Source organism: Struthio camelus, chromosome 2 (genome assembly GCF_040807025.1).
Source record: "Struthio camelus isolate bStrCam1 chromosome 2, bStrCam1.hap1, whole genome shotgun sequence".
NCBI lineage: Eukaryota > Metazoa > Chordata > Aves > Struthioniformes > Struthionidae > Struthio > Struthio camelus.
In genome coordinates, this window is record NC_090943.1 from 55,201,797 (window position 1) to 55,220,096 (window position 18,300).

General features: G+C 38.0%; 1 protein-coding gene and 1 long non-coding RNA gene across 2 annotated transcripts; one reads left to right on the plus strand and one right to left on the minus strand.

Annotated features, from left to right (window-relative positions):
* Positions 1-8,767: 8,767 nt before the first annotated feature.
* LSM5 (LSM5 homolog, U6 small nuclear RNA and mRNA degradation associated) lies at positions 8,768-15,457 on the minus strand. Its single transcript, XM_068935851.1, has 5 exons — positions 15,057-15,457; positions 13,861-13,956; positions 13,604-13,631; positions 12,856-12,928; positions 8,768-11,055 (listed from the first exon to the last, which is right to left on the minus strand). Exons 1-5 carry the CDS (start codon positions 15,250-15,252, stop codon positions 11,023-11,025), a joined length of 426 nt encoding a protein of 141 aa, XP_068791952.1. The 5' UTR covers positions 15,253-15,457; the 3' UTR covers positions 8,768-11,022.
* On the plus strand, positions 15,172-18,268 carry LOC138066357 (uncharacterized). Its single transcript, XR_011139755.1, has 3 exons — positions 15,172-15,308; positions 15,449-15,534; positions 16,348-18,268. It is a non-coding gene; the product is annotated as an uncharacterized lncRNA (long non-coding RNA).
* Positions 18,269-18,300: the final 32 nt, after the last annotated feature.

Consider the following 18,300-nt stretch of genomic DNA (forward strand, 5'->3'; position numbering starts at 1 on the left):
GCACAGTAAAACCTTTGGAAGAGGAAACTATTGGCTTTAAATTTGATGCAAATTTCAACTATTCATAAGGCTTAACAGTATTTGATGACTTTAGGAGGAAATAATAAAGGATTTCACTTTCTATAGCTGCACCTGCTTTTTCCATAAACTGCTTATTTAAATGTAGAACAAGAAGTATTACACTTTCTTTCAGTACACACCTTCAGGGAAAAAAAAAAAAGTTGCCTTAATGCAACAAATGCTGCCTCTTTCTGTCCAACCTGAAACTTCAGAATAAACACAGTATAATTTTGTGTGAAAATTTTACTTCAATTTAATACTAGTCTCCTTTGTGTTCAATAATAGATTGTTCCTTCCTCACATTTCACTCACTTAAGTCCTACTGACAAATCATATCTTCACTTGTGAAGAAAACAGATTATTTGGCAGTGTCATTTTCTTGTTACAGATAATTCCTAGCAAAATTCTACTTCATGGTTTTGATGCAAATTATAATTACATGCCAAATGCCATTTGTTTCCTATGCTGTTAGGAAACATTCATTTCTACCTACTAAACATACTGTGTTATGGCTTACACACAGCTTAGCATTTACCATAACTTTGAAATAGAACATAGGATAAAAAAATAGCAACAGTATGGTAAAAACAGTTGGCTACACTTAAGCCTGCACCTGTACAGTGCTGCACATTCTGGCTTCAATTCAATGAAGTGTAGAAGCTGTAGCTTCATTAATAATAGGCCTGTGCACCACTGGACCACCTAGAAGTTGAAATCTGGCTCAGGTATAAGTAAACTTCTTTTGACTAAGCCAGAACATACAATATGATATTTATACCAATTTGTTCTAGATAGGGGAGCAAATAATAAATGGATCCATCAAAGAATCTGCTAGGACAATTGCCCCTTCAAAGTTTATGAATAAAATGAATTAGTAGAGCTACTTTGCGTCCATTCACTGCTTTGCATCATGTAGGTATGGCATTTCTGAACTACTATCGAGTGTCCTAACATCAGACGTATTGTTTCATGAAACCCTTATCTCACTTGAACTCAGCAGAGTTTCTTCTGATCTTAACCATTAATCAGGTACTTATAAACTTCAATAGATCGTTAGTTCAAACCTTTAACAATGTACTTAGTCTTATCCAAATCAATAGAGGCTGCAGGAACAGATGGGAAAACAAAGCCTTTGGTTCAGTAAGTGTCATTGAGAAAGATATCCAAGTTAATATAGATGTCATAGATGCAATAATGTCATGTTGGACAAGTAGCCTTTATTAAGAGGTTGCAATCAACTTCACAGGATCTTTTAAGTTTCTAGGTATGAAAAAACTACTGTTAATGCACTGGAAGAACTGAAGAAAAATATTTTGGTATCATAACCAAAATAGCCCTTTCTTCTGTGAGCTGGAACACAACTTATATTCTGCAGCTTCTTTCCGAAACTCACTGCTTCTCCTCGGTTTCCTCATGCAATATTCCCTTTCACACATTTCAAGAAGTTCTCTCACTGTCTATCCCATATAATGAGAAATAGATTACAATGAAAGAGTTCCTAACCTAAAAAGCTAATGGATTAGACTAGCCTTGATACAGAAACGATTTGAGATACATGTACATTTGAGGTTATTCAGAGTTATCTAGGTGTTTACAATTGTTAGGATTTCTTGCAGTATTACGACAAGAACTCATGGCAACACGCGTGAAAATAAGAAGTTACTTATAGGGCACGTTCAGTCTTCCTGCAGCTAAGTGGAGATTATATCCCGAGAAGATTTGGCTGTTATATAGTATGCTTACATTACACAAGATGGTAACCAAAGATCGTAAGACCGTATCTCTTGTCCATTGGTTTTGCTTCTTTCCAGAACAGTCTTAGCTTGCAAAGCAGATCAATTTTCTGTAATATTTTAAATAGTTAGGGTTCATGTAGTCTGACTTTCCATTTGGGAGGCCACAGTAAGAACCATAAATGGACCAAACGTTTTCTACTTAAGTGCTATACTTGCTTGCAGACAGCCATTATACCTCACTTCCAAGCGCCAGCAAAATAAGTTTTTCTGCAAAACTATGTTTCACTTATTATTATAAAATGTCCTCTGGGAACAAGTATAGCTTGTTCACTAAAGTAATTTTTTTATGTTTCGTTTTTTTCTAATGCATATCAATGCACAAAAATTCTGAATTGTTTATGTAAAGTAAATATTTGCTGCAGTTTGCACTTGATCAATGTATCCTATTTTTTAAACAAGTAAACAATGACCACAGTCAATGTTTTCTTGTAAAGCCATATGGAAGGAGAAAGTACGGACTCTGCTGTTTTAACATGCTAATAAGGAGGTGAAAGAAGCTACTATAGATTTAAAAACTATAAAGGCTCTGCTATTCAAAATGGGGGAAAAAAAGCCCTTACTGTTTCAATATTTAGCTCCACATTCTCATTTGTGAAGTAGAGCAGTTGCTTTGAGAGACGTGGAAGAAATACCATTTTAGCAATGGATTTCTTTTCAAGTGATAAGACAGTTGCCTATGTCTTGACTAATATTACATAGCACTGCATCGTAGGATTCATCAATACATTGTTGTCTCTAGGGGCTCAGTTCTATTTTATTTCCCAATAAGACAATCCTACTTAACGCAGCTCTGATTTAGGGATGATCGGCATGCAACTTCTTCAGTATCCGCTTATTACACAAGGAAACCCACAAACCTGTTTTCTATAGCAACAAGCAGCTTTCAAACGTGCAGCAGTGTTCCAGTCATTAACTGATCCTAAACAAGGAGGAAAATACAATAGGATGAGTGTGAGAAGGATTCATGGTATCAGAGAACCCAGGCAAACTGGTGCAACTTTCTTCCCTTTTGATTTGAATGGAATGCTGTTGGTCTGCTGATCATGCTGACAACACACACATTGATAACACACACATTATTTGTTACTCTTTATCCAGCCGGCTAGGGCAGTGCCATCAGCGTTTTCATAGCATAACCTTAAACAAAATCAGGTGTCACAGCTTCAAGTCTGAAGAAAAGGCATCAATGATTAAATCAGTTGTAACATGGAAAGCATGGTAAGTGACTGCTGTTTAAGTCACTGATATTTTATCATGGCTCTGTTTTAAATGCTGACATTTTACATGACTTGGATTATGCCTATTATTATGAGGTCATTACATCACCTATCACACAAGCACAATGTTATTAATTTTGAGATAAAAACTTCTAGACAATATACAATGCAAAGAGAGTTGTATAAGGGAGGGAAGTGCAAAATGATTTGCATAGGAAATCTGGAAGCAGACATCTGACTTCCATTTCAGACTTCAGAAACCTCTAAATCATTTAACAGCTACCTACATTTCATTCATTAAGATACATCAGCAGTTCCCTCTGAGCTTCATACTTCTTTTTGACGTCCAAACCCCACACAGCTGTGCTGAAAGCTTGAACACCCAGTGTACCAGCCCCATTTCCTGTTCCCATCGCCGAACTGCATGTACCATTTCTTACTATTCAAAAGGACCAGTGATAACCTGTCACATCCATTCCGTATCGGAGTTAGTGCCTCCACATAGCATTTTTGCACCATGCTTCATGGAGATGAGCTGCTGAACCCTCCAAATGGTGTACTGCATTTCAAGAAGGGTGTAGACCAATTAGGGGGAGCCTACAGAAAATTCTTAAGGATGATCAGCAATCTATAAAAGCCTGATTTAAAGAAAAAATTAAAAAACAGAGCTGCTATGTTAATAGGGAGGAGAAGACTGAATAGAATTAACAATGTTTAAATAACTAAAAGGTAGCTATAAAGAAAACTTTTCTGCACATTGACTGTATATAGGACATTGAATAATGGGACTTAAGTTACATTCTGGAAAACTTAGGGTAGGTATCAGAAAAATCCTTGCAACAATAATTGCTTAGACAAGCTTTTGCAGGAATTACATATATAGAGGCACCAACCATAAACATAAGCATTTATGTCCCCAGCTGTGCCAATTACAACTGTGTGTGTATATGCACATGTCTATACATATACGTTCATTTCTTTCTCAAGCACAGTGGAAAGGTTACACATAGGTAAACTGATTCACATAAAACACTGTCTGTAAGATCAATACCACAGTTTCTTGCAAAACATTAGCCTCACAGATCACCGTAAGCAGTGTGTTAACCATTACTCCAAAATAATGATCTCTTAAGTTTCACAAAAAAAACATTTCTTGTATAAAACCTAATTCATCTCTTTTCCGATATCTGCTTTCTGTCATCAGACATTTATTAGATGGTAAAACAACTGACTGAGGCCAAACACCATAACCAGCAAAATAGCTTACTACTCTAACAGCTGCATATTAAACAAAATAAGTAACTACAGTTCAGTGTATATGCAGGCAGATAAACATTCATAAATACAGAAAAATGAAAAATCTAACTAGATAGACTGAGAACTTTGCAATAGCATGATATTCCAGATCAATGTGCATCTGTGGGGAAGGGAAGAACAGAAGCATTCTTCCAGAATAAAAAAATGCAGCATTAGTAGAAGATACTTTGCATATGTTACTTGCAATCTATGGAAACAATGTCAACGGCAGCAGTTAGAACACAGGCAAACCATCTTCGCAACAGCACCTTGAAATTTATATGCATTAAGTCTGTTGCCAGTTACCACTAGCAAATGAAGGCATTAGATCAGCACAAGTGTCTAGGACACTGAAAATAAATTTAAAATATGTCACACACAAGATATTCATTCTCAATACAATCTACAGAGCTGTGCAATTGTAAAGTAACTTTTAACTGAGAATGAGAATCCTGAAATCTGACTTGAGGTAAATTAGTTTATAAATTGTTTTTCTTTAAAACGATTTTAGGAATCTAAAAAATCTTGTTAAGGTGATTCTTGCACACTGCAGAAACACATGCAGTGTTTCTCCCACTGTGAGAGGAGCAGAATAACATTCTATCTATATGTTAGACACAATAATTGAGGTCATAGGAGGATCTGTACTTTTCCACGGATTGAAAGGAACAGACCAGGTGCTTTGTGCCTCCCACTGTATCTGGAGCATGCAGTTGCCTGGTAACTTGTTGTGTGCTACTGCATATTTATCACACATACATATATTTTTAATACAAAGCTGACTATTTACATTTATTGGCCAAAACAGCTTGTAGCAATACTCTGGAAAGTTTAATGCTGACTTAGTGGAATTTAGGTATGCACCTACACTGTTTGACCAACAGCGCTTTACTGTATCTTTTTCGTCTTACATAAAATTACGTATATGTGAATTTGGAGCTCAGAAAAGGCAAAGTCTACAAATGAAAATATCAATTAGCAGCAGTATGTAGCTTTTCACAGGACATCATGTAGTCTCTCAAATTCAACAAGCATAAATTGAACAGACAGTTATCACCTGAAATTTTTACATAAATGTTAATACTGTTCCCAAAACTAAGCTGTTTCAGCACATGGGCTGAATTCATTGTCTTCATGAAGAGATAATATCTTCATTATAAGAAGGAAAATCTGATAGATACATAGTGCTACAGAAATAACTTTATAAATTTTCTCTTGTAAAAATGAAAGCGAGTGTTCCAGTCGTATTGCTTTGCTTGTATTTAAAAGATAAAATTTTGCAGATAATTAACTAATCCCCCCACTCCAGTTACAAAACACAACGATATAAAGTCCTTATACACTTCACACTATATCTATTACAAGATCCTGTTTCATTCAAGCCATACAATTAGCATTACCTGTGCAAACCCATTTAAAACAACAGATTTTTCAGGCATCAGAGCAAACTGTGGGTTATAATTTGTAATGTAATGCTTCTACCACTCATGATAGTACCATAGCTGCAAGGAATCAGTGAAGCTACGAGCATGAATTCTGTAAAGTCACTATCAGTACAATTTCCAGATGAAGGATTCAGTGCCCTGTCAAGATGCTCAACTGCAGTCTTTATTTAAAAAAATAAGTAAACCACAACGCTGCAGTAGGTTTTGTGTAAAAACCTGTCACCAGATCCTTAGCTAGTTTAAGTCGATGTGTTCTACTAAAGTCAGTGATACCAAGCACATCAACACACGACAAACATTTCAGTGCTCAGACCTAGAAAAACACCTTGGAAAACGGCCATAATTTTTTATATAGTCTTCATTTTCACCAAGGATCTCTTGACGCTGAACAAGATTAGGACAGTAATAGTTACTTTCAATATGTTTTGTACTTAATATTAGTTTGGATTTTAATTTAAAAGGGTAACTAAGATTTTCATAGCTACAAGAATTAATGAGTGTATGCATACATTCAAGAGTTACATTATTTGTGTATAAAGACTATCAAATCTCTAAAAAAATAAAAATAAAATAAAATAGTTACATTTATCTACGTATGGAGGCTTCAAGAAATGACCACAGGTGCAGAGGGCAGGATAAGACTGAGCTCTAAAAAGAAGATTTTGGAGGGGGAGGGGGCCAGCGAGGGGAAAGACTAAGCAGCCTAGAACACTGGCAGCCAACAGATTTTTTTCTCCTCCTTCTCCCTCCTCCTCCTTTTTTAAGGGAATACTTTTTCATCCAAAGCATGTGAACCATTGTCAAGAATGTAGTGCAAGCCAGAAGTTTAAGTGAGTTTAAGAGAGGATTAGCCGAATTCTTTAAGATACATGCCAGCACTACTGTTACAGAAAGGATCTGCATCATGTTGACACATTGACAATTATTTTGATAACTACACATCTAATTCAACAACTTTGTCTCTTACTCAACCATACAGCTGCTAGTATTGAAGAGAAGCTGCCATGCAAGAAACAAGACTTATAGCATTTGTGCCTTTCGAGAACCGCAGCCTGTCAGCTCATCACAGAGAAGTCTTACAACTTACACGTTCCAATTAGACTCCAAAAAATCTGGGGTGGCCTACCGACTATATTCAACACTTACAGCTGCTGTAGGAACACATCATCAACTTAAAATATTTGGAGCATCGGTTAAAGGTAAATAAGTAAAAACTATTCTTAAAGCAGCGGGTTCCCAGTTTGATTAGCCTAAATTAAAAAAAAAAAAAAAAAGAATCTTCCTTCAAAGGTGGGTTTCTGTTCTCACCAGTTTTCACAAGCGAATAGAAATTAAGCTTGCATAATCACTGAAAACAGTGAAAATTTTTCAATTAATTCCACAGCATCAGAAATAGTCCTCAAGTATCTTTTATAAAGCAAATGCTTCACTCTTAGAAATGTTTTTTTAAGCAAATGCTAGCAATGCTGTAGCACATTTTCATTCAGTCATGCATGCTTCTCCTAAGATTAAGCAACTTAATATTTTAAAAACGCCATCATAATTGTACACGTGATACAGTTTTTCTGCTTTTCAAAGTTTGCTGACACAGAAAAGCTGCAAGTAATAAAAATAGATCAACTTGCTAATTCCTGAGAAAGAAACAGTCTTTTTTTTAAAAATAATGCTTATCACATATATTAAGTATCCATAAATCTATCATCATGAACTGTAGGAGCTTTTTCATTAAAACATTGATATCTGAATACAGCCATGCAAAGGATTCATCAGTTCCACAAAAACTGTATGACTGAACTGCTATGGAATTCCCTAAGGATGAAAGTGTCAAAAGTAAACAGTAAGCAAGGAATCTTGTTTCATTTTATATAGTAAACAATACAGTGATACTGGGGAAAAAAAAAAGGATAAAATTAGAGAAAGAAAGCCTATATAGTCATAGGGTAAGCAGTAAAACAGGGTTTTTTGGGGGTTTTTTTGTTTTTTGTTTTTAAATAAATAGTTAGGCAAGCATAGAAAGCATTTCCAACAGCAATATACAGACCAGTTTAAAATCCTGGCAACACTGAAATACAGGTCACCAAAAATTAAGAAAGCAGGGAGGGCTTTTTAGGTCTTAGTTATTGTGTGTGTATATATATAAGTATATATACACACAGACATTTTATATATATATACACATGTATATACACACATATATATATTGCACAACTCCAGACAGCTATCTTAAATTATTTCTGTGAGTGAGCCAAAGTAGAACATGGAAAGAAACTAATCCATACTACCAGACAGTACTGTTAGTCATGTAGGAAAATTAAAGATCATTGCATCCAGTGCCATCACTAAAAGGAAAGAAAAAAACAGAGAGAGAGAGAGAGAGAGAGAGAGAGAGAGAGAGAAGGAACCATCACTGTGTATGTCATGAGCATAAAGAATTTATTTTAGCCCGATGAACACTGTACTTTTAACTTGTCAAGCATCATTAGCTGTGTGCACTTTTTAAAATCTAAGGCTCAGGTTCATTTTAGGCTCATTTTAGATGACTGACTTGTTTTCCAGAATGCTACTTTAGGGTATGACTACAGCACAGTGTCATAAACTTCCAAAGGACAGTACAGTAGTAACATGATTAAATACTAGACTTCCAGAATAAAAAAACAATCCATTTAATATAAAAGTTTATTACTTGTACTTCCAAAGGAACAAGCAACAGGAACATTGAATGAGAACTGCAAATCAAAGCAGATCAGCCTGGAATATTTTGAATTTCGAGCTCCGAGTTACAAATCCTTCCTTTCATGTTATAGATGTTTAACAGCATTTGGATGCACAAGAACTGTCTTTAAAGTGATGTCTGCAGACCTCAAAGTCCTGAATCAGAATATCTTATCAAGAGCAAACAGTCTTAGCACCTCCTCTGAAGGGGGTGAAACAAAATACAACCACAGACAAGAAGGAAATGAGGCAATACAAATTTTTATTCTAGAGGTAACAAAATCTTGAGAAAATAAAATATTTGTGCTAAAAAAAGAAAAAGTTTGCTTTGCCTATGAAAAGATGCTTTGAGTAAATATCTGCTCTTTTTCTCTCCCAAGCGTGAAATCTCTCTTCAGTTTAAGAATGTTTTCAAAAAAATTGAGTAAAGCAGAAAGTAAATGCATACCGCAGAACATTTACAGAATCTTATTCCAGGGAGGAAAAAAAAGTCAGACAAGATTCCTGCACACATACACACTGGTAGTCTAAAAGTTAAACCACTCTGAGAAATCCAAAACATTTCACATGAATCAGAACATGCTCTGAAAGTTAGTCGGAAGATTTAAGTAGGTGTCACATTCTCTTTAATCTTATTAATTTTTCCTTTTAGAAATTCTGGTACCATGATAAATGTTTAAAATAGGTGTTATTCGGTCATTAAGAAAAAAAAATCACTGCAACATCCTTCAAAAGAAAGCCTAGCTACTAGATACACTCGTGCTAAAGGTATCTCTCATTATGACCACAAAGGTGGGAGCGAGAGAGGGAGCAAGAAAGAGAGGGACTGAAAATAATATTACACCATCTCCCAAGCATTCTGAGAAAAGAATTCAAAGGATAAAGTATTTGGGGGCTAAAACCAACAAATGACATTCTAATCAAGAAAGTTTTTTAAAAAAAAAAAAAAAAAGACTTTCTGATGATATGAAAAAGTTGGAGAAGGAAGCGAGGACAAAAATGAAAAACCATTCACAGAGTCAAGTATAATAGCATAATAGACTATCACCGTCTAATCTGAGCAGTACAAAAGCAGTTCATACATTCAGAGCAAATGGATCTTAACGTAGCATGTTCCTGTGGGAGGGAAGAAAGGGGGTGTCTCTCCCCTTTACAAGGCCAAAACAAGAAGCCCTTTTCAATATGCTTCAAGCTATGACCCAGGTAGTAGAAGGTAGTTTTTCCTCAGACAGATAAAGCAGGGCAAAGGATCTAGTACAACTTCCTTGCAACCTCCCGCTCCTGAGCCCCTTTCAACTCTTCTTTCCTCTTCCAGCGATGGAAAGAGGGCAAGGCATTTGCTCTCCATACTCTACCCTGCTTGCCTCTGTAGTAGTAGCAGGCAGTTGTGATTTTTCTCCAAAGAGATTTAAACATAGAAATTAGTATAGCAGGGCATTATGGAAGCATAAGATGCAGTGGACATAGTTTATAACCATGCTAGTTTCTTGTCTGTCATGACAAAATAAATACACCAGTTCCTTACTTGATCGAACTTCTCTCAAAGTAGAGGTTTCCTCCAATATCTGTCAGGTTTCTGTCTGAATCACAGAAACATCCAAAAGAACACGTGTACTCTGAAATGACTACTCTGAACCATGATAGCAGGCCTGGGGCAGCTTCTAATTTAAATAAGTATACACAGCACCACTTAGCGGTGAAAATGCAGTCTCCAGTGACATGAGTGAAAAGTAAAACCAGCTTTTTTTCCTCCTGAACACAAACTAAGCCTGGTCTGCTCTTGATTAAAGATGATGATTAAAGTCTCTTTACTGTAAAAAAGGTGTAACTACCAAGTAAAAGAAGTTCAAGAGAGCTGAACAATCTCCAGAGGTCCTTTCCAACCCCAGCTGTTCTGTGACAGCAGAAGCAGAGGATCCTGAACTTTGGAAAGATACAGCCACTTTACAAACTTCCCAGAATTCTACTACACTTCATAGCATTCACCTGCGTTTCAGGTGACTCAGCTTCAAGTAGTGTTTAAACAAATGATCCAGCTTACTCTCTGCCTATACTCCAAAGAAGTGCAATGTCTTGGCTCACGAACTTTTACATAGACTTGTGATAGAAACAAATGCAACAAATATAGAAAACCAAAGACTGATCGACAGCAACTGGAACATAAGCTATTATTTTCCATTCCATGAAACAGCTGCAAAATCATCTCAAACTCATGCACTTACATAACCGGGCACAACAATTAACAAAAAGAAAGCCTTTTATTGAGAACAGATTAGTGCGTCTTTACAAGAAAGTCATGATTTCAACTTACAAAGTCAGCATTAGCAGTGCATCTTTCCTGAAGAGGAAATCTTTGTATTTTATCAAATATCAACTTCAAATGTGTGTAAAAACGAAACAAAACACAACCTCCCCCCAAACACCCATACCTATACCCCAAAAGCTCTATTTAGAATACATATATAACTTGTCTTCAGAGATGACAAATGGATCAATTTATACTTCAGGTCCTTCTCCTCCAGGAACCAGCTATAAAAGAGTAAGACAGTTTTGTGTTAGTGCCATGGATCTGAGTTGCACAAACCCGCATCTGATGCTTCTCGCTTATCATTTTAGCAGAGGAGAATTCATAGCAAAACACAACGTTGTTTTTTTGTATTTGATATTATCTTCCTCTCCCAAAAGAGGAAGTCAGTAACTGCCAGAGAAGCACAGGTGTCAAAAAGAAACTCCAGAATACAAAAAATATTTAATACTAAATAGGAAAGGGTTCCTAGACAACACAATGTTATCTGTTATTCAATTCAAGAAGATGATTCTGCCTACAAAGACTATAGTTCATTTTTAAAAGGACAAAGAGTATGCTTCCTGTCAAGAAGCTTTTCTCCAATCAGTGGTTCTTCCCCAGACTGTTACTATACTGGCAAGTTTGTTTACCCCTTCCAGTTTTTATTGCAAAGCAGAGTGCAAACGCTTATAAAGAGCCTGAATCCTTTTAAACACAGCAGGAAATAAGTCAACATGGTGTTTTCCTGTGAAGAAAGTAAGGAACGGAACAATACAAAGGAAATACAAAAGAAAAAATATGAGTAAGGAAAAAAAGAATTCAGTCAAATATTGCTTTTAACAATATTTTCTTCATAATTAGCTGAGAGCTTCTAAAGGCATAGATTTTTCTTTATTTAGGAACAGTAGTTAAAAAAAATCGAAAGCATTTTTTTTTGACAGGAGATTTGCCTCAAAAATAGGTACAAGACGTATTACCCAATATTTGCACTGCAAGAATCAGCAGCTTCTGCTTTAAGGGTAAGATACTATCACATCAACTGGACGACCATACAAGAAGTCCATACTCCATACAAGAAGTCTGAGTTTCACTCCATACTCCAAGTCTGAAGTTTCACTCCATACAAGAAGTCTGAGTATGCACTGTCCATTAAGGATGCAGGAGAACAGACAAAGTGGAAAAAGCTTAGAAATTAAGACAAGATGGCACTTGCTCAGAGAGGTGGGACACAGAGTAAGAAGGTAGCAGTGCGGAGGTTATTCCTCCTTCAGAGAGTCAACCTAGACTCAAGTCTGTCTTCTTCCTCTTCTCACAGAACTAGGAATACCCTTGTATTCAGATATAGTAGGCCCTGACTCGGCAGCCATCTACGCAAATAAGCAAAAAACTACTGTAATAGGTTTGTTTTTGTGGTAAAGTGCCTAGGAATTCAGCTGAGGGATGCATAACCGTAATTACTGCTTCAGTCCTGATCTGCATATATCAACATAAAATAAACTAAAATCATAGTGCTTCTAATTCAGTATAGCTCAACAGATCTCCACATCTTTTCTCAGTGCACATAAAGGCATTGCTCCCTGGGTATCACATGCTATTTTAACAGTCGAATGACTTGACCTGCGTGTAAGTATCCAAACTGCTGCAAACGCATCCATACATAAGATAATGGATGTGATTTAGATGCATCCTGCCCTACATAGTTGTACAGCCAAGCACTCGTAAGTTAAAAGCCGCTGTATTAACCAGCCTCCAAAGAAGGTTCCAAAGCCAGAAGTGATTCCCTAACACACCTGAAGACCAGAAAAGGATTCACCAAAATGAAATTATGACCATCCCATTTTCACAGATGTTAAGCTGTAACACATGACAAGTATGACAATAAGATCGCTTCTCTAGCCTCAGTCATATACACATATGCCCCTAAAGCTACTCGAAGTAGCCTATGTAGCGGACCACTCAGCTTGGAGTAGCAAATCAAGCAATAATTGAATTCAACAACTGCAGACATAAGTGCATGCAATCTCTTTGCAATGACGACTTACCATTGTTATGTTATTTCCGTTTAGCAAAATCTGGTCTAGTTTTGTGATTCTTCTGCCCTCAGGTGTAATTTCACTGAAACGGCATCAGGAAAAGAAAAAAAAAAAGACTTAAGTAAAATAAGAACATACCACTATGGAAGATGATTATAGTTTTGATGATTGTACTGACACAAAGCTCTACATTAGAATGAAATTTATCAGAAGTAACAAATAAATTAGCTATCTCACAACATAATCTTGATACATTGGCCATCTGGGTCAAGAAATCTACGTGAAGACCAAAGAGATCCATTGTACTTTTCTCCTTAGCACATAAAGATGTGGATTTACCCTCTAAATCCTACCAAAATCTTGACTACCACTAATATTCAAAAAAGGCTGCAAATAGCAAGATAGCAAAACAAAGTAATGACTACTTATCCTTAAGTGTGCCAGGTTTCCAAATCTTTGCCTATGTGTTACAAGGCCTTAAAAGCAAACAAACTACTGGAGAGTTCAACCCAGAACCCATGCAAAATTGAGGCTGTAAATTAGGAGCTTCATTAAAAATATTTACTGAGATAAACCATGAAACGGGTGCTCTATGACATGGCTGTCCTCAATAGGTCATCATCTAGTTTAAGTCTAAGGTCTAAATTATTCAATCAACAAGTATTCCAAAAATATCACATTACTGTGCTGATACCATGTTTTTGTAACTTGGAAAATCAAAGTTTAAAAAGCCACAAAAGATAGAAATAATACTTACAATTCTGTAACATCTTCTAACACCATGTCTGAAAGTCTAGTTTCAAGGAAAATAAGGTAGAGAGACCTTAAGGTGCAGAGACTCTAAATTATTTTCCTTTTACGTGGAAGTGTGATTTCATCTATAAAATAAAATCAGAGTAACATATGAAACAATATAATAAATTTCTACTCAGTGGAATTCCAAACTCTTAAAAGTAATAGACAAATTAAGCAGAAACATGAAGTTTAGGCTTAAACCTTTCCATTAAAGGATACTGACAAAGTCATCAAATCCTAGAAGCGTTCCAACAATTTCTTTATCGCTCTTCATCACAATATGAATGCGTGAACCTATACATTTGTCCACAAGTTCTGCAAATTAGGAAAAAAAATTAAAAGCATTAAAAACACACTTCTAAACAAAAAGCCCAACATTATGATGGCAAAAAAAGTAATTGTCAAGGGCACCAGCAAAACAGAGAAAAATAAATCTTTTCCTTGCACAGTTTACTACTAATGCTACACAAAAAAACTCTCTAAGCATGTTTATACAGTACTATTACCTTACTTTGGTGAAGCCATATTACTACTGCTGTTAACTGCATGTTTAATTAGTACCTGAGAGCTAAGCACCAAAGTTAGATCTATCTTCAGCAGACCTTTGTGCTGCATCCCTATCGAAGATATGAATAATTTCTTTGTATGCTGTCTACTCTTAAAAGACTCGTTATTTTTCCCTCCAGAGACAGAAATTTAAAACCTCTCCTAATCAATATTTGCCAGAAGTCGAACAGTTTACCCATCCAGACATTGCTCCTGAGCGGCCCGAGTAGCGATATAACGCACTGGGATCCCACAATTTAACAAAAAGATGTAAGGCAGAAATTTTATGGACAAGTTACGACTGTTCTCCTCACCTTTCTTCCCTGACCACCTCCTCTCACAGCAGTGGAAAGCTTTTGTTAGGCTTTACCTCAATTTGGGGGGGTTACTTTGTTTTTTTTTCTCCGCCAAGAACGCTTGACGTTTGAGCTAGAACCATGCAGCCCCCTAGGCTGAAGCCGTGACGGGCGCGACTTCCTCCCCCACCCCGGACCCCTCACACGCCGAGGGCCGGGACCTCGCTTCCCTCCCACGCCGGCACAGCCAGGCCCCCACACTCCCGCAGAGACATGACACGACACCCCCCCCCCGCCCCACCCCAACGGCCGCTCTCGCGCACCCGCCGCGCGCCGCCCGTGACGTCAGCGCCCGCCGCCGCGCGTGACGCGCGCCCCGCCCCTCGCCTCCCAACCGCTCCGGGCCCCATTCAAACCTCCCGCCACGCGCGGTGCCCCTCGCGCCGCTAGGGGAGCCTGGGCACCGCCCTCTCTTCCCTGCTCTTTCCTTGAGGAAAGCCCCCCCCGCACCCCGCGCCGCCGACCGCAACAACCGGGAGAGAGCGGAGACACCGCAGCGGCAGCGCTGGTTACCGAGCGGCAGGAGCTGAGACGGGTTGGTAGTCGCGTTAGCCGCCATATTGGACCCAGGCCTAACCAGTCGCTCCTGCGGAAGTGAACGGTCCGCTGACGGCGAGGCACACTCTTGGGTCGGAGCGGCAGCCCCGCCTAGCCGATGTCCGAGCGCTCGTTCTTCCCGGGAGCTCCAGGCCGGGCAGCGGGGGGACATGGCCGCCCTGGCCACGCAGGAGGAGCCCGGAGTGTTTTTCCTCTTAGGCGGAGCTGGTACATCTTCCTCTCTAATCAGCAGGCAGGGGCTCGGTCGCTGTCTGTAGTGGATGCCGTGCTCCGGCTCCCTCGGCTGCGGTGGGGCTCCGTGCTGTGATCCGGCTGAGGAATTAAAGGGATTTAAATTATTTTTCGAGGTGGAAAAGCCGCTGCGCCGTCTGCACCCGCTTAGTAACGTAAGCCGTAATGCTACAGCAGGGAGCGGGCCCCGCTGTGTTTCAGGGTGAGCCTGGCTCTCTGCCCAAAGCTTCGTTGTTTCTAAGGGCTTTAAAAATCCTCCTGATTTCTCGAATCGCTTGAAATTTACTGTCCCTAACGGTTGTGCCGGCTTTTTTTTTTTTTAGTGCCTCGAACTGGAGACTGTTGTCAAGCTCTAGCTTTTTTTCTTTTGAAAAATTAAATATTTTACAGAATCGTGGTTTTCTGAAGGTTACCCACATTGCAGCACCGATCCTCCTTTGGCTAAATATTATCACGCCAAAGTAATTTCAACTACGTATTTTTCCCCTGGTGGGAGATCTACGTAGTCACTGAGGGCAGTCAAAAGAAAAAGGTAAAACAAAAGCCAAGCGATGTTGCACAAGTAGCAAAACTGTAGCTGCGTTGAAACTAGGCAGGTTTTTTGGCAATTTGATATGTTTCGTTGAATGTGAGCTATACCCGGTGCTCTAAATCAAATGACCGCAATTCAGTAGGATCATTTTGCATACATACTGATCCAAAACATGCCTTTAATGAAATTCTTGTGCACGTGAATTCATGATAGTGAAGACAGATGAACTTTCACTTTCAGAGGTTTTTTCCTCTTGCCTTACTGCCTTTTTCCAAATTTTGATCAAAATAATCACTTTGTTCTGCATGGGTTTTTTTGTTTGTTTATTTAACTAATGGCTATTTTCTGTATTTTAATGTTCATATCTAAGACTTTTATCTTTGTAAAATATCCTCCAGTTTCCTAATACTGTGAGACATTCATGAATTCTCTAGCCCATCATTACTTTCTTTGTCTTTTACCTTTCTTTTTTTTTTTTTACAGGAGAAGGTTCCAAGTGGGAGATCATAATCCCAAGCAGAGTCATAGTCATTACTACATAAAATTCAGTTTGGTTTTGCTAGTATTTGGTGTAAGAGCCTCAGAAGCAATACACTCCAAACAGGAACTGAGATTGTAACCAGCAAGAAATCAGTTACAAACCTCAAATCCATGCCAGGATTTCGTTTATGCTTTCTTATTAGCAGAAATCTCAGAATAATTATTTTTAGTCACATGCTCTTCTCTACAAATTCACAATTTCTTCCTTTAGGAAAATGGGCTATACTTAAAAAATTCAGTGAAACTACCAGCTACTACAAGCACTGCTCACCTCTGAGGCTACTTCTAGATGCATAAAACATACTTCTCTTGTAAAAGTTATCCATCTCAAGAAGTGTCACTACACATAATCAGCACTGATAACTTTGATAATTGTTACTAAATTCCAAATGAGTGACAAATTCTGTTTGCTGTGCTGATGTTATAATAGCTTGCGGTAGCTCAAATATTACTGCTGAGAGAAAAGAACTCCCTCTATGGCCAACTGAGTTTGTTCGAGTTTATTACTGATATTTGTTAGATATGCATTGAGAAAGTAAATTCCATTAGGAAAGTTCCCACTGAGACTTTCATAGCTGCTCTATCTCCCTTTCTATTCCATAACTACACACACACAGTGTTAGCTGTGAAAAAGACATAAAATATGTCAGTCAGTTCAATTTTCTAAAACAGGCTGATGTCATTCAGTCTAACATTTAACATTTTTATTTATTGCCTTAGTGGGAAAGAAAATTTCAAACAATGAAAAAAAATCTAATAACCTATTCAGAGAAGTAATAATCCACAGTTATCCAGCAGTCTCATTGTGATGCCCTTATAATGCAAAATCCATAGCACTGAGAGTACTGCCACACTGCCCTTTCTTCAATTAACTGAACATGAAATAAAAATACTCTCAGGCATCTCTTTTTTGGTATATCCTGTTACTGGAGGGGATAATGGCTCATATTTCACACATTGTTCTTTTTTGGAATTATATTGAGCATCATAAAAGTAAGGTACAGAAAAGACCTGATAAGGAATTGTTCTCTTGCCAGTGAAGGATTGTTCCCTGCAGTTTATCCTTTGTTCCCCAAAGTATATATTTTATGTAATGGAGCTTCTGTTGAAGTTGAAGAACAATATGTAATTATAGACTTTGGTGTTAGAATTGGAGCTCCTGGGTATTGTGGTAGCGATGAGATTTTCTTTGAGCATTTTTCTTCTATTTTTTTTTCCCAAATGAATCTCTTCTTCTAATTTCCACAAAGAGTCCTAATTATTAAGGGTACAGTCACTAGCAAATGCTGTTGACTTAAACAGGACTGAATCCTGAGAAAGGTTAATGAGGGAGCATGGTCTGAGCACAGCAAGATAAAAGATTTTAACTCTCTTATACTGAATTTGTTTGTGCTCTGGGACAGGGCTTTGAACTCTCTTCCTCAGGATATCCTAATATATGTTTAGTAGTGTAACAGCTCTAATGGAAGTGCATTAACTTGATTTTTCCAACTTGAACCCATTAATAGATGTGCCCCCAGTTAAGCAACCCCACGGCTGACTTCTCTCAAGTTCTGCAAACAGCACGGAGCCCTAATTTGTTTGAACAGCAACACTTGGAAAATGGAAGATCCATGCCAAAAAAAAAAAACAACCAAACTTCAGAAATAAGTTTATCTTTCGGTTTTATTTTCAGTCTTCCGCAAGCCACCTCACTTAACGTGGATATTAAAATCGGGTCAGAGTTTTGTGCTGCCATCAGTTAAGTAGTCAATAATTAAGATTTACTGAGAGAGAGAGAGAGAGAAACTCGCCACCGTTTTCGGGTGTACCCAGCCCCGGGGCCGAGCGGGCAGCGGCGCTCCCGGCGCGGGGCAAGCGGCGGCGGCGGGCGGAGCTGGGCGAGCACCGGGCAGA

Coding starts and splice junctions, on each gene's coding strand:
- LSM5 (XM_068935851.1), bottom strand. CDS start 15,252: ATGTCCCCCCGCTGCCCGGCCTGGAGCTCCCGGGAAGAACGAGCGCTC. Junction 13,957..15,056: donor GTCTCAGCTCCTGCCGCTCG/GTAACCAGCGCT, acceptor CCTAATTTGCAG/AACTTGTGGACAAATGTATA. Junction 12,929..13,603: donor TTAGAAGATGTTACAGAATT/GTAAGTATTATT, acceptor ATGCCGTTTCAG/TGAAATTACACCTGAGGGCA.